The sequence below is a fragment of the Phyllostomus hastatus genome, unplaced genomic scaffold, assembly GCF_019186645.2.
Source record: "Phyllostomus hastatus isolate PE091 unplaced genomic scaffold, TTU_PhHast_1.1 phas_scaffold_755, whole genome shotgun sequence".
In the NCBI taxonomy this organism is placed as follows: domain Eukaryota; kingdom Metazoa; phylum Chordata; class Mammalia; order Chiroptera; family Phyllostomidae; genus Phyllostomus; species Phyllostomus hastatus.
The window spans coordinates 2,707,660-2,722,323 of NW_025334039.1; the positions used below are offsets into that span (position 1 = coordinate 2,707,660).

Genomic DNA, 14,664 nt, shown 5'->3' on the forward strand with positions numbered 1-14,664 from the left:
TGCCTCTTGGGAGCTCTTTCTTTTCCCTCTCACCTTCCTGCCCCACCCCCACCCACCCATGGCACATATTCTGTTGTCTTAGCACAGAGCTCTCTAATCTAGAGCCACCCAGCGTTCATTTGATGTTTTTCATACTCACAGACCTGCCCCTTTGTGAAGCTGCATAACCTTGCTGCACCTCAGTTTCCTCCTCTGTGAAATGGGGAGAAGCAAGGCGGTCACCTACCCCTAGCGGTAATGAGAGGATTGAATTGGTTGATACACACACAGGGTGTAGAGCAGGGCCTGCCACACCCTAAGTGCCAACCAAAATCTCTTGTGTCTAAGAAGAGGTCAACCTACATTAAGGGAGTAAATAATGATTCTTGCCATGCATGGAACTGCTATGTGTTGGTGACCGTGTGTGGCTCTTATGGAACTTTGTTCACTAGCCATTGAAGTGACTCCATGAAGCAGGGTTATTATTTCTTGTTTATAGCTGAGGAAACTGAGGCCTCGTGCCAGGGAAGAGGAGAGCCAGAACCAAGCTGAGGGCTGCCGGGGTTGACGCTGGTGACGTGGCCTTCTGGGCGGGAACACACAGGCTTGGGACCTAGCTCTGTGCAGGATCCACAAACGTTTATTGAGCCCTTACTCCGTGCTATGCACTGAGCCAGGCGCTGGACGGTTAGTGAATCCTGAGGTCTTGGAGGAGCTCATGCCTAAGGTGAGTCTTGAAGGATAAAATAATAGAGGTGGTCCGAAGATGGGGCAGGAGGGAGACACTATTCCAGGAAGAGGGCAAAGCACGCGCGAAGGCACTGAGGCACTGCCCCGCGAATCCACTGCAAATGTGCTTGTGACTGCAGACAAATCCCTCATCCAACCAGGCCTCTGTTTTATCACCTCTGACCTAAGGCACATTCAACACCACCATTCCCACATCTCTCTTGGTGTTAAATCCCACGTCAAATAACGTAGCAGTCCACGGAAAAACCATGCCTTGTAGGTTCTTTAACAATAGAGACCAACTATGTACAAAAAATTATATATACACAGGAAACTAAGATTGGAGGGACATGCCCCATAGGGTCCCAGTACTTATTTCTGGATGCAGAGACGTCGGGTGATTTACAATTTCCTCCTTATCATTTTTTGGACTTGTCACATTTTATTTAATAAGTGTCTTAGTTTCATATCTGAAAACATTCAGGAAAATTATTTAAAAATTTTTAGGGATTAGGGATAAGTCTTTCAAACATTATCATTTCTTTAAAACCATAGCCCATTGATAGCGAAATGGCTTAGTGAATACGAGCAAAGACCAAGGTCTAACTTCAAGAGTTCGAACACTAGTTCTGCAACTTTAACACGTGACCTTGGATAAGGTAATCAATGCCAGTTACCATAACTGCAAAAAAAAAGTTTCATGAAACATATTTTACCTCATGTAAAATACTCTAATTTTATCATTTAATTCAATTCTAACTCATTAAAAGATACAGGCCACAACCCACAACATCAGGGGTCAGCCAATTTTTCCGGAGAGGGTCAAATAGTGTTTTGAGCTTTGTGAGCCAGTTGATCTTCGTCACAATTAATCAAAAGTGCAAAAGCAGCCACAAACAATGTGTAAACAAATGAATGTGGCTAGGTTCCAATAAAACTTTATAAAAACAGGCAGTGGGCCAGATTTACCCTGTGGTATAGTTGGCCGGTGCCTGCACTGCACTGAGTTAATGGCTCATGAATAGGCTGTAACCTACAGCTCGAAATTGTTGGGATTAGAGGTGTTTTTATCCTTGCCAGATGAAATAAATTGCAGCAATGGTCAAGTTACAAATGGATCATGTTTTAAAACTCTGTTTCTTAGGTGAATTATTGAGAATTCAACATAATCCCCCACCACCTTAGAACCATTTATACGGTGGTTGAGGTGTCAGACCAGCCCACAGAATCCCACATACAGATGCGTAATATATGGTCCTCTCACTCTGTTATCCATCCACTGACTCCAAATTTCTCCAGGACCCACTAGCACTGGGGTGGACATTTGGGGGAACTTTTGTGTCCGATGTGATCACTGACCTTACAAAGATGAGGAAGTAGAGACACAAATAGCATATGATCTTACCTATAAGTGGAACCTAATCAACAAAACAAACAAAGGCAAAATAGAAAAGAGAGCAAAATAGAAACAGAGGCATGGAAATGAAGAACAAACTGACAGTGATCAGAGGGGCAAGAAGGGGGAAGGGCAAGTCAAGGAACATGTATAAATCACCCATGGACAAGGACCAAGGGGTGGGGGGAGGGTTAAATGTGAGGGGGGGGCAGGGGAGAGTAATGGGGAAAAAATGGGGACAACTATAATTGAACAATAATTAAAAAATGAAAACAAAATAAATAAAAATTTAAAAAAATACTGCAATTTTTAACATGTTTCCAGAGGAATGGAGTTAGAGAATTAACCCAAGGTCAAGTTCTTATAAAGGCCCTGGCTGGTATGGCTCAGTGTATTGAACACCAGCCTGTGAACTGAAAGGTCGCTGGTTCGATTCCCAGTCAGCGCACATGCCTGGATTAAGGGCCAGGTTTCCAGATGGGGTCTTGTGTGATGCAACTGATTGATGTATTTCTCACACATCAATGTTTCTCTCCTCCTCTTTCTCCTTCCCTTCCCTCTCTATAAAAATAAATAAATAAAATTAAAAACAATTCTCATGAAGAAGGAAAGAAAGATTTGGTAACCTCTGCCTATACTGGACCTCCCAGAGAGTTTTCTTCCCCTGCTTTAAGCAGTCATAGTAGGCTCAACTTTTACAACTAAGCATTCCCGCTAGTAGGGCTGCTGTATCAAGGATACCTCCGCTCACTTGGATTGCGATATATTCCTTCATGGAAAAGAATGGGGAAGAGTTATACCTCCAATGCTGGAAATTTTGCCTAACCCTGGTTGGATATGTCCACTGGTAGGTTAAAATTTGAATATCTCTTGTCACATGGGCCACAGATAAAAAAGCATTAAGAAATGATGTGTTTGGGGTAATCTTTCAGTAGGGTGAATGTCTTGAAAGATGTATTTAGGTACCATTAACTTCTAACATGAGCTGTGGTTGCTTTATTAACTCGGTTTCCTCAAATGTCAATTCTTCTATTTGTTAAGGCTATTTTGTTTCTTCTATTAGTTTTCCTCAAATCGTTGACTGGTGATGATATACTTGTGTTTGTAGTTGATATATCTCTAGTAGACAGTCCGCCATATCTGTTTGTATAACTCTTCTTGCAAGAGAACTGGGAGCTGCTACTGCCTACGTATACATTCTGGTTTGTTTTCAGGGAGACCGGGGTAGAGGAGAACTACCTAATGGTCTCGTCTTCCAGGTGAAGCTGATCATTGTTCCTCTCATGCGTTACCAGCTACCTTGGGCAACAAAATGCTTCTATTATCCTACTATTTTTTCATTGTGTGGCATCAAATTACTGAAATCATCCATGGCCAAATGCATCTAGGAGTCACTGATATTTCCAGTCATGATAGAGGGGAAGAAAATCTTGTCATAGATTTGCAATGATTCCATTTAAAGACAGCAGCCTCACGTGGTCCCTACCATTAAAATGAAGGTGTTTATATGTATCATTATAATTTGGAAAATAAATACATCCTAATCATACTCTTACAAAATGTATCCAAGTTTCTTTTTTTTTTTAAATAAAAATATCTGAGGTACCTGAAAGATTTCAGAAGCTCAAAACATAGAAGCCAAGGTTCTGGAAAATTTTAAATTACAGAAATTTCATGCTGGCACTGAGTTTCTTCAAAACCCCACAGCGAAAAATGAAACTATCCAAAGCAAATGCAGCAACTCTAAAGCTGTGCCCACATGAAAGAGTGAAATGGTGCATGTGGGCCCCATGCCAATTGCTCCAGCCAAGAAAGGCTCTTCCGACAAGGAGAAATAGTTTCAGGCACAAAACAATCTGTATTTCAGTCAACGGATATTTCTCAGGCTTTCTGGTGGGCATGAACAAAAGCACACTCATGTTCAGCCCCCATTCCTGCAAGGACCCCTAGGCTTGCAGAGAACCATATAAGCACCACGGCCCTACTTGACTCTGCCAGAATGGAAATGAAGAACCGAGGAAATGTTGTTGGAGGGTGCGGTGGGGGAAGAAGACAGAAGGAGATAGAAAAGCAACTCTCAGTTCGAGTTCTATCTCCCGCTGGAACTTTCTCGCCGAGGGAGGTTTGGGTATGGAGCTGATGTAAACACTCGACTGAAACAGTTAAAGGCTTTTTCTTCTCTGCAAGAAATGTGTGTTTTCGGATGCTAAACACTGCTGCCTATTCCGTCAGGGCAGGGGAAGAAGTAGATTTTGAATAGAAGGAATCACATACGGGCTTCTATAGGGACAATGACAATGGTATTTGTGAACGATAATGAGAAAAGCACATGCCAGCTACTTTTGGGGAGGCAGGGGGAAGGGGATATCCCCTGGTACCGGGCATGGCACTGCATGTCTGAGCTACAGCATCTAATTCACTGTTGACGCCAGTCCCATGAGGCTGGTCTCATTCTCATTTCCCCCCAGAGGAACAGAGAGGTTCAAAGAGGTAAAACGACCTGTTCACGGTCTCCGAGCTAGAAGCAGCAGGGGTGGAACCCAGACCCAGAGGACCATCTGATTCCTACATCCATACTCTTCCCAGAGGACCAAAGTGAACAGAAACTCAAACGTGACAGGTTCTGCTTGGTGTTTCGTATTGTTGCCTGAAAATTCAACCAAAGGGGAATGGAAGGACCGAGATAAATGACGCCGACACATACTGGGATGTCTTCTCTTTACTCTGCCCTCCCTCACGGCCCATCCTCTTTAAAACTGGTCCCAGAAAGTTTGGAATCCTTAGATGGCCGTCCTAGAATAGAGCTCAGAGGCAGCGATGTCTGGCTGCTGGAGAAGGAGAGGGGGTCATCTGCTGAGAGTGGGCACTGAAGAGGACGTGAAGGGGGTGAGTCAGAGAAGATGTGACAATAACACAGGCAATGGGTGGGGGGAGGGGACCGAAGACCGAGGCTCCCCACAGGCCAATGGCTTCCATTCTCTCAGCCCTCAGGAGTCGTGCTCACAGAAAGCAGAGTCTCAGTGTGTCCGACCGAGGTCATTTCTGCCCAGGGACCGTGGGTATTTTGCCGTCTCTGATCTCGGGCATGTTTGGCACATGAACATAGGCACAGCACACCCAGTGATTTGGCCTGAAGAACGGGAGACCTGAGTAATCCCCTGATTAAGTCAACTCCAGATGGGACTGAAATATTAACGCTAATTTGGAACTCTTAGAAAAAAAAAAGAGGCAACTTCTGCCTGGCCCAGGCTCCAGGCTCCATCTTCTTCCCAGAGCCAGGAGCCAAGAGACGTGGTTTTGTGAAGGAGCCCAAGGAAGCCCTAACCCGTCTTGGCAGGAACCGAGCATCAGTGAGAATTTCAAAACTACTTCTCCAAGACATTTAACAGAGGAAGGAAAACTGCACTGAGCTCAAATGGAGTTGCTCAGCTACACGCAGCTAATGCCCACAACAATAAAAAGCGAACATTCGTATACTCTGTGCTGCACCATCCAACTCACCTAATCTTCAAACAGCCCTAGGAAGAAATTACTCTTAGTCGCCCTATCATGCAGATGAAGAAACTGAGGCACACAGAGGTTAAGGCCCTTTCCCGAAGCCCCCAGGCTTTGAACTGGAAGGGCCTGGATTTGAACCCAGAAGTCTGGGGCCCAGAGCCTGTTGTCTTAACCGCTGCTCTGATAAACAGGCGCCACCACTACAGTAGCTGAAGTAAAGAGGCCCACGTGGAGGAAGGACCTGACGGGTGAGACACTGTGGGGAGATAAACTCTGTGGCCCTGTCCCCAGGGGAAGAGGGGACACCTCCACGCAGCCAGTACCCCCGAGGGTGGTTTCTGAGGCCCTGACTCTGAGAGGATGAAACCACCCCCAGAGAACCCTGGGGCTTTCCAGATGGAGGGGAACCTGGGAACCACTTATTCAGCCACTGGTTGACAGATGGGGAGGCTGAGGCACAGGAAAGCAGAGGAATGGTGCCAAGGAGCAGCTGAAGCTGGGTCAGAGGCAGCTTCTTCTTCCAGGAAGCTCTCCCTTCCTTCTCTCCTCTTTCCCATGAGGATTCTACGTCCCCAGCAAGCTGGTCTCCCGCCCCGCTGCGTGGCCCACTTGGGATGAGCAGAAATGTACGGTCCAACCCCCCTGCTCCTGGGAGATCCTGGGCAGCCAGGATGGAATGAAGATAAGACCCAAGGAGCAGGGATCCGCAGAGCTGCCCTCACCAGGAAGCTCCCCTGTCCTACCGAGGCCCTCACCCTTCTAGAATCTGCAGGCCTGCTCTTCTCACCCAGGCCACGTTCTACCTGGGACTAGACCGGCCCTGTGAAATCCCATTTCCCAGATGCCACCAGGGTCTCACTCAGATGCCCTCTCAGGGCACACGGTTCCCATCTGGACCCCTCTGGTGAATTTCTGTGAGCTGAGCAATTCTGCTCCCAGCATCCTTTCCCCTTCCCCAGCACCCCCCTCCCCCGGCCCCCTACTCTTGCACCTCCATGAAGGCAGTACCCACCCTGCCACCACAGGGGGTGCTGGCCAGAGGGGAGCTCCTCTCTTTTACAAGGTAAAGGCCGGTCTTACCTTTCTACCTGGAGGTTGACTTTGGAAGGTTCCACATTGGGATTTTCCCACTCCATCTGTGGGCAGTGCATGAAATAGCAAAGGGTGTACAGGGCCTCCGGCTCCCAGTAGAGCGCCCCCTGCTTTTGGTGCAGGGGTGTGCCGTTACCATGGTGCTTGGCGTTGAGGGGCTGCAGGTGGTGCATCGCTCGGGACACCAGGTCACCTGTGGACAGAAGTAAGATTTCAGATCCTTCAGGCAGCCAAGACTTGCAGGAAAGATGTGCCTGAAGATCTTTGAGACATCCCGTTTTATAGACAAGGAAACGGAGACTCCAGGGCACAAGGTTAGTCGGAAGCAGAGACAGATTTCAACCCGGGTATGTTTGACCCTCATGCCCGCACTCTTTACCCCACGCTGACCTAGTCCCTTTTTCCCAGACAGCCCAGTGCAGCCTTGTCCAACTTCAAGTTCAACTTAAGGGTATTTGGTATTATGTAGCCAAGGTGTTAACAAATGTTCTTTACCCTTGAGTCGGTAATTCCATTTCTGGGACTCTGTCCCAAAGTGAGAATCCAAAATGCAGCAAAATCTTCATGCTCAAGGATTTTCACCCAAACCTTATTTACAGGGTCCAAAATTTGACAAAGAAACAAATATTTAAAAATAAGACTGTGGTTAAATAAACTCTGGCCCATCCACGATAAAATCATAAACTTAAGCAGTCATTAAAAATGTTTACATAGAGATGCGACGAAATGAAAAAAAAATCCTTATGCTAAAATGGTAAGTGGGAAAAAACCGACATTCGAAATTATGTAGGGTGATTAGGATTATGTGATTAAAAAACGAGGCACCGAGTAAATACCAGAAGGAAAATATCAAAATGTTGACCGAGGATTTGTCTGCCTAGTGGGACTGTGGTTGATATTCTTTCATATCTAGTTTTTCTGTAATTTCTGAATTTTGAATTTTGGCCTGTGCTACTTGGTATTATCAGGAATAATAAGCTTACTGAGGCAGTGTTCGCCTTCCTGAACCTCCCATCTCGGGTCAGCCTGGAGTGCACTCACTTATCCATCTGTTTTTCTTGAGAGTGCCCATAAAAAAGCTCAAAACAAGAAAAACGCAAGGGCAGGGAGGGTCTGTGTTTGGGGCCCCTCTCTGTTCCCTACGACACTGGGGAGCCTTTTGGCTCGGGTGGACGACCACCTCCTCCGAGCATCATTCAGCTCGCCCTGCACTTCCAGGTTTCCTGCTGTTTGTTCTTGCTGCCGTCACACCTTAGGGTGCGCTTTCCTTCATTCTCCCAGCTACGGGAGACCTTCGAGGCTGTGCTCAAATACCTCTTCTTCCACGGAGCCCTCCAGAATGCCCCCAGTCTGAATCAATCTCCCCTTCCCCTGTATATCCACAACACCCGCTAAAGTCTAATGTATTATTTGTTTAATGCTGTCATGTTTCCCAGTTAGTTAATGGTCCCCGTGTCTACTGAGCCTCAGGGGCAGAGGCCACGACTCACTCCTGTCCTGTTCCTGAAGGAGCAGTGTAGTGTAAGTGGTTAGAAACATGCTGTCTGGACGCAGACGGCCACCGCTACCACCATAATTTTTTCCATCATCATCTCCATCCACGTCATCATCATGATCATCATCAGTACCACCGTCATCATCCCTTTCATCAGCCCAGTCCCTGCACCAGAGGCCCCGAGGATGTCTCTGAGCGGGGCTGGCCATGGGTGATGAACTTGGCACAGGGATTCTGCCAGCACTAGTTACACTTTACACCCTGCCTCGTGTACGTGCTGCTTGCCGCTTCGCCTGTCAGCTTCACGAGCCCAACACCATCAGTCACTCGTAACTACCTGCCCTGAGTTTGGGCGGCGGGAGTCGGGCTCCAGACACCTACGTGAGAATCCACGTATAACCAGGTTTCCCCAGCGCCAGCTGTGTGGGAATCGCCATCGGGACTTCTCTCCTATCTCTGTGCTGCAGGTACAATTTATTTACTTAACAGTTTTCTTTAAATTGGTCCATTCTTTCCCACAAATAAATTCATTTGAAAAGGAAGCCGCCTATCAGGGCCACAGATGGAAAACCAATATTTTCTAGTACGCATAAAACATTCATAGCAATTCCTAAATGAAATAAGCCAGGCGGCGAAACACAAATACCGTATGATCTCACCTGTAAGAAGAACTTAATGAACAAAACAAACGAACGTGCAAAACAGAAACAGAGGCAAGGAAACAAGGGACAGACTGACAGTGACCAGAGGTGGGGGCGGGGAGCCAAGGGGGGAAAGAAGGGGAAGGGACAAGTCAAGGAACGTGCACGAATGACCCGGGGACACGGACAACAGGGTGGGGAATGACTGTGGAAGGCATGGGGGGGCCAGGGCGGGTGGGGCAGGGGAGGGCAATAGGGGAAGATTGGGACAATTGTAATAGTAAAGAAATAAAAAAAATTCATAGCAATTACAAACTGAAAGTGTTTTCTGTATCACCTGTGAAGAGCTCCAGGTAGATCTACATGCTGTCCTTGCGGCTCTAACCCCGCAGGCTCAGGCTACCGGTGCATCCCTGACTCAGCCTCTCTCCTGTCTGTCCTGGGACAAAAGGACACACCTCCCAAAGGCGGGGTGGGGCTCCTTCCTTCTCAGACAGAGCTTAGACGGCCCCTTCACTTCCTTCCCTGCAGTGAGGTTTCAAAACTGCCCATGGCCCTGGGCCTGCAGGCAGTGGGGCTGTGGCTGGTCTCTGGTCTTGAAGAGCCCGTCTGCATTTCAAACACGGACAGAGACCTCTTGTCCAAGCCATAAGGGCTGTTTTGTTTGGTTTCATTTTTTTTTTCCTGGTGGCACATTGGAGAGACAACCCAGAAACCCTTTTTCACACAGTTGTAAATTAATGGCCCCATTTTGATTGCCTCATTGAGTGGGAGCAACAAGTTCACAGCTAAGTGTGAAAAGAAAACAGAAAGAGGCATATTTTTTTTTTTAAAAAATGAAGCCCTCATTTTTGCCGTTGAACAACAGAAAGCAATTATACTATAATTGATGGCTGTCCAGTCGGGGTTAATCGGGAGCCTGGGGGCAAGCCTGGGATGTCCCGCAGGAGAGTGGATGCAACACCTGAGGACCGGAATACGGGATTGGACGGGACCAACGGCGGAGTCAGTGAGAAAGCCCAGGGCCTCTGCTTTCTGCCTGGTCTTGGCGGAGAGACTGCTGGAGAGACGGGGTGGGGGTGGGGGTGGCCCCGATTGCCCCAGACCTGCTCATTGGTTCAGGGAAGCAGACTTGGACTGCCTGCCAGACGCCAAGTCAGCTGTGAAGTTCAGCACACAGCCTTGCAAATGTCCTGGGGCTTGTGGCGAAAGAGTCACCATGGTGCCTGTGTCAGTTTGGGGACCACCGTGGTATTCTGATTTAGCTTCTCTTTCAAATGTTTTAGACAGGCAGAGGTCCAGTTCTGGTTCTCGGAGTTCGAAATTGAGTTCCACAGAGTATGTACTAGTTTACTCAAGTTTCATAAAGAGTTTCCTTCCTCTGTAGCATTTGCTTCAGCTTTCTGCCCCCGCAGATCAGTTCGCTGTGGGTCATCCATTCATCCATGTGATAGTCAACAGATATCTCCCAAGCTACGGACGATGTATTCGGTGCTCAGGACGCAAAGCTGAACTGGACACAGCGTAGCAGAGTAGAGAAAGAAAAATCTGGGTTTAAATGATGACTCCACCTGGGGCCCAGGCATTTATCCTTTCAAATCCCAGTTTTCTTATCTGTGAAATGGGAGCAACAATACCTTCACTGTATTTGAAGCATTTGGCACACAGCAGGGGCTCCAGAACTAGTGGATGCATTTTTACCCCGACCCATAACAGGCCGGACAAAGGTGGCTCTGGACGTCGCTACTTATTACAGCAGTTCTGGATTTTGACACAATGCTCTGAGGACAGAGGCAGGGGCTACAGGGAGAATTCTCCGGCTACCGGCAGGGGTGGGGGGTGCCCTCTGGGCGCCTGATGACTAACCTTTGTGAATTTTCACATCTCCAATTTAGTTTCCAGGAAAGCATCTCCGGTGCATCCCACAGGGCCAAGTTCAGATCCTCAGTTGGAAGGAACACAGACCTGAGCAACTCCCTGATCTCACAGGGGGGCTGTCGTGTCCCTTGTAACATGCAGAAGCAGCTGCTGGGCGTCCCCCAGGGGGAGTCTCGTCTAGTGTTGAGGTGGCAAAGCTCTGCCTGGAGACCTGGCTTCAAGCTCACAGGTGTGGTTGATCTTAGACAAGCTGTTTTTCCTCTTCTTGCCTCTGTTCCCGTAGCACTGTGGACCATAATGGTTACAGTGGAGATGATTCATGTAGATTTTTCATAGTTCCTTAGTTCAATGACTTCAGCTGCTGCTGTTATTATCACTGGCTATGAAGAAGGTCATGGTCAGGGGCTCTGCCCTGGAGCCTGGATAGCCTGCTTGCAGAAGAGCAGGGATGGCGAGGAACAAATTCTCTCCACCTCGTCTTCGCTGGAAAAACAGCGGTGTCTAGAATCCACACTGGCAGAGTAACCTTTGAATATGGAGAGCAGCCTTCTGTGTACACAGAGAGAGCGAGGCTGTATTGATTCAGACCACGGTACAAGCCAGTCTAAATTACAGTCAGATCAGAAAAGAAGGCAATTTTATTATCTTCAGTCGCCCACGCGGCTTATCAACGCGCTTCCTCGCATGTGTTCTAAGGGGCCCGCTTAATGAAGGGACAAGACCCATTGTTAATTAGCAGCACCCATTTGTGTGCCGACAATTCATATGCGAAAGTCAACATTCAGCCGCAATGACAATATTTAATTTGCAGAGCAAATTGTCCTTAAAAACAATTTATGCGGCAAGCCGCTCCTGCAGACTGCCTGCCTAGGTGAACTGCGGGTTTGTTTAGCAAATCCTTTCTCCTTAACCAGGCTCTGGAATTAAGCGGGGTCCTGGCCCAGGTGCTGGACACGGCTGGGAGGGGCCATGAAGATATCCCAGGACAAACCTTGGAGACCCCAGGGGACAGAGTGTGTGGACCAGCTGGAGTGGTGGCCTTTACCCAGGAGACGCCCGTGCAGACGTGACCCAGCGCTGTAGCCAGCTTCCTCCTCTCCAGGGTCCTGGGCGTGTCTTGGCATTTCTTCTTCTTAGAATGATGCTTCCCCAAGGGCACGGTTTTGACCCTCTCTGTCTGAATCTCCGGGGAGCTGTTAAAATGCAGACATTTTCTCATCCCTTCCCAATTGTTGCAGATGTCTCAAAATATCTTTGCATACCTCAAAATAATGGGGTCAGCCGAGCTGCTGCTCGCTCTTGTTAATGTGCTCGTGAGAAAGCACAGAATACTCCACCACCATTTAGATGAAAATTTTAGTGTAATTGCTTTCCTTTGTAAATGCAGGCAGTGTATTTTGTGCACTTAAAAATATTCGGAGGCAGAGCCCATCAGGTTGCCCGTGGTGCCCAAAAGTGTAAGAAAAATCGCGCGACTGACTGGGGCTGGGAAGCCCCTGTGACAGGAGGCATCTTGAGGCTTCAGGGGGTTGGATGAGAATGGAGATGTAATTTTCAAAATTCAGGTGCAGGAAAGCAGCTCTAGTGATCACCGGGACCCCCTACGGCTTGCATCAGCTACTATTGTACTTTGCTTTCCAGGGGTGCCGTGTGCTGAATGGAGGGTGCCTGCCCGTCCTGCGTGTACAGGGAATTCTCATGGGAAGAGGCACATGCTGCTTTCTGGATCCCGAAGCATGCTAAGATGCTCTAGACTCTCCCACCAACTCACACTTGAACCTGACCCAAGCGTTTCTGGATCAATGCTCTCGTCCCGTCAGGAACTAACACACAGCTAAGGCATTTGACAACCAAAGGGATCAGAAGTTAACACGGATTTACTTTGCTCTGGTGGGCTGGGCTCAGAGAACACAGACCTGGGTCAGGGGGGCACACGCATGACATATCACTGATCAGACTGTGGCATCCCCACCTTCTCGGCAATCCCTCCCATCTCTCCGCCTCTCTCTCTTTCCGCTACTTTTTATATTTCCTGAGGACCTACTACATGCCAGGCAGTATTCTTGGTGCTGGGGTTACATCAATGAACAAAACAAACACCTCTACTGTCTGGGAGACTATATCATAGTAGGGAGGGATAGAGAATTTAAAAAAAAATAAACGAGTAAAATGCAGGGCGTGACTGAGGGAAGGGCGGTGACTGCCCATGGTTGTCAGGTGTGGGGGGATAATGAAGGTGTTTTAAAACTGCAGTTATGGTTTCACAGCTCAATAAATGCACTAAAAATCATTGAACTGTATACTTTAAGTAGGTGAACTGTATATCATTTAAAAAAACAACAACAACAAAAAACAGAGTACGCCATAGGGTAACTGCTGGGGAGAAAGGTAAAGCAGGGAAGGGGGTCAAGGTCCTCAGGGGGTCATAATATTAAATAGGGTGGTCAGGGGAAACCTCATGGAGAAGGTCACATCTGGGTGAGGCTTGAAGGTCATGAGGGAGCAAGCCACGTGGCTATCCGGAGGAAGAGTGGTCCAGGGGGCAGGAACAGTCGGTGCAAAGGTCCTGAGGTATGCCTGCTGTGTTCAAGGAACAGCCTGGGCCAGGTGGCTGCAGCTCAGTGGGTCATAGGGACCTCGGAAGACAATGTCTGAGTGGTGGGGGTGCCTGGAAGCAACTCTGAGAACTTTGGTTTTCCCTCTGGGTCCTATGCAGAGAGATGCGATCCAATATATGCTCTAAAGGGATTCCATTGTGAAAATCCAGGGAACAGACACCATTTACAGAGCGCTTACTGTGTGCCGGGCTCGTGGCCAGCTCCTTTATGGGCATTAGCGCATTGAATCAGAACTACGCTCTAAGCCAGGGACTATTCTTTTCTCTGCTTTAGGAAGCCGAGGCTCAGAAAAGGTTAGGAATTTGACCCCCGTCAGTGGCAGGGTCAGAGAACTGACCGGATCTGCCTGCCTGCAGAACCCTCGTCTCGCCCATGGCCACCATGGCACTGTTGCACGCACCCGGTGGGTGTTCAATAAAAGGTGTCACGTGGCTGGTTACAAAGCACTGCCCTGTGGGCAGGGGCACCTGGGGAATAGACAGGGCGGGAGAACCAGCGTCCACTTACTCAGTTCTGCGATGCTGCCCACGCGGGTGGCCAGCAACGACTGCTCGATGGTCCTCAACTCCGACTGGCTGAAGATGGGCAGCTCTCCCGGCTTGCTCGCCCGCTGCGGGTCTCTGTGAAGGTTCAGGCTGTCTGGCAGGCACAGCACTCCTGCAGTCAGCGGGAGAGACAGCGAGAGGAAAACAGGGGGTTACTTCCCAGTGAACCCGAGGAGGGGCGCCCAGCCTCGCCTGGCCTCACACCGCACCGGGGTTGGCGCCACAAAGCCACCGGGACAACTGAGGCTCCAGACTTCTTTCAGAATAACGTCGAGCCATTTTGAAACGTTTCCTCAAGGTCCTGACCCGCTCATTTTAACAAACGCATGGGCATTTGTCTGTACGCACATTTCTGAAGAACTCAAGACAAAGCAGGATTCTAGCTGCTCAGCGATGCCTCAGGGGAAGAAGCCGTGGTCACTTGCTCCAGCTGCTGTCCCCGAGGACTTGATTAGCCCAACAAATTTCAGTCTGGGTGGCTGGGCTGTTATCTGTTAGATAAGGCTGTTGCCTTTTCTGAGGAGCTCCATGTCTGAAGGTAAAGAGTCCCTGTGGAAATCCCTGGAATCCAATTAACCTCTTCTCCTCCGTTCCGTTCTGTGAACATTCCGCGAGAACCTCAGCACTGACTCTGGCAGGCGAGACAGAAGTGTTCACCGTTCCCTTCCCCGCCCAGCCTCCCTAGGACAAATGCGCTTCCTCGCACCTTGACTTTGGGCTTGACTGCTCACTCTGGCCAAAGGTATGTTCACAAACACGATGGAACTAAAGGGCTGAAGAGCACATAGGCAGC

General features: G+C 48.6%; 1 protein-coding gene across 1 annotated transcript in view; it reads right to left on the reverse strand.

Moving 5' to 3' along the window:
- Window positions 1–14,664, reverse strand: part of BTBD11 (BTB domain containing 11) — a 260,130-nt gene that overhangs the window by 86,049 nt on the left and 159,417 nt on the right. Inside the window, exons 2-3 of the mRNA XM_045826636.1 lie at window positions 13,834–13,983; window positions 6,683–6,887 (exon numbers count right to left, since the gene is read on the reverse strand). Coding sequence (XP_045682592.1) covers window positions 6,683–6,887; window positions 13,834–13,983 — 355 coding nt within the window. The remainder of the gene's footprint in view (window positions 1–6,682; window positions 6,888–13,833; window positions 13,984–14,664) is intronic.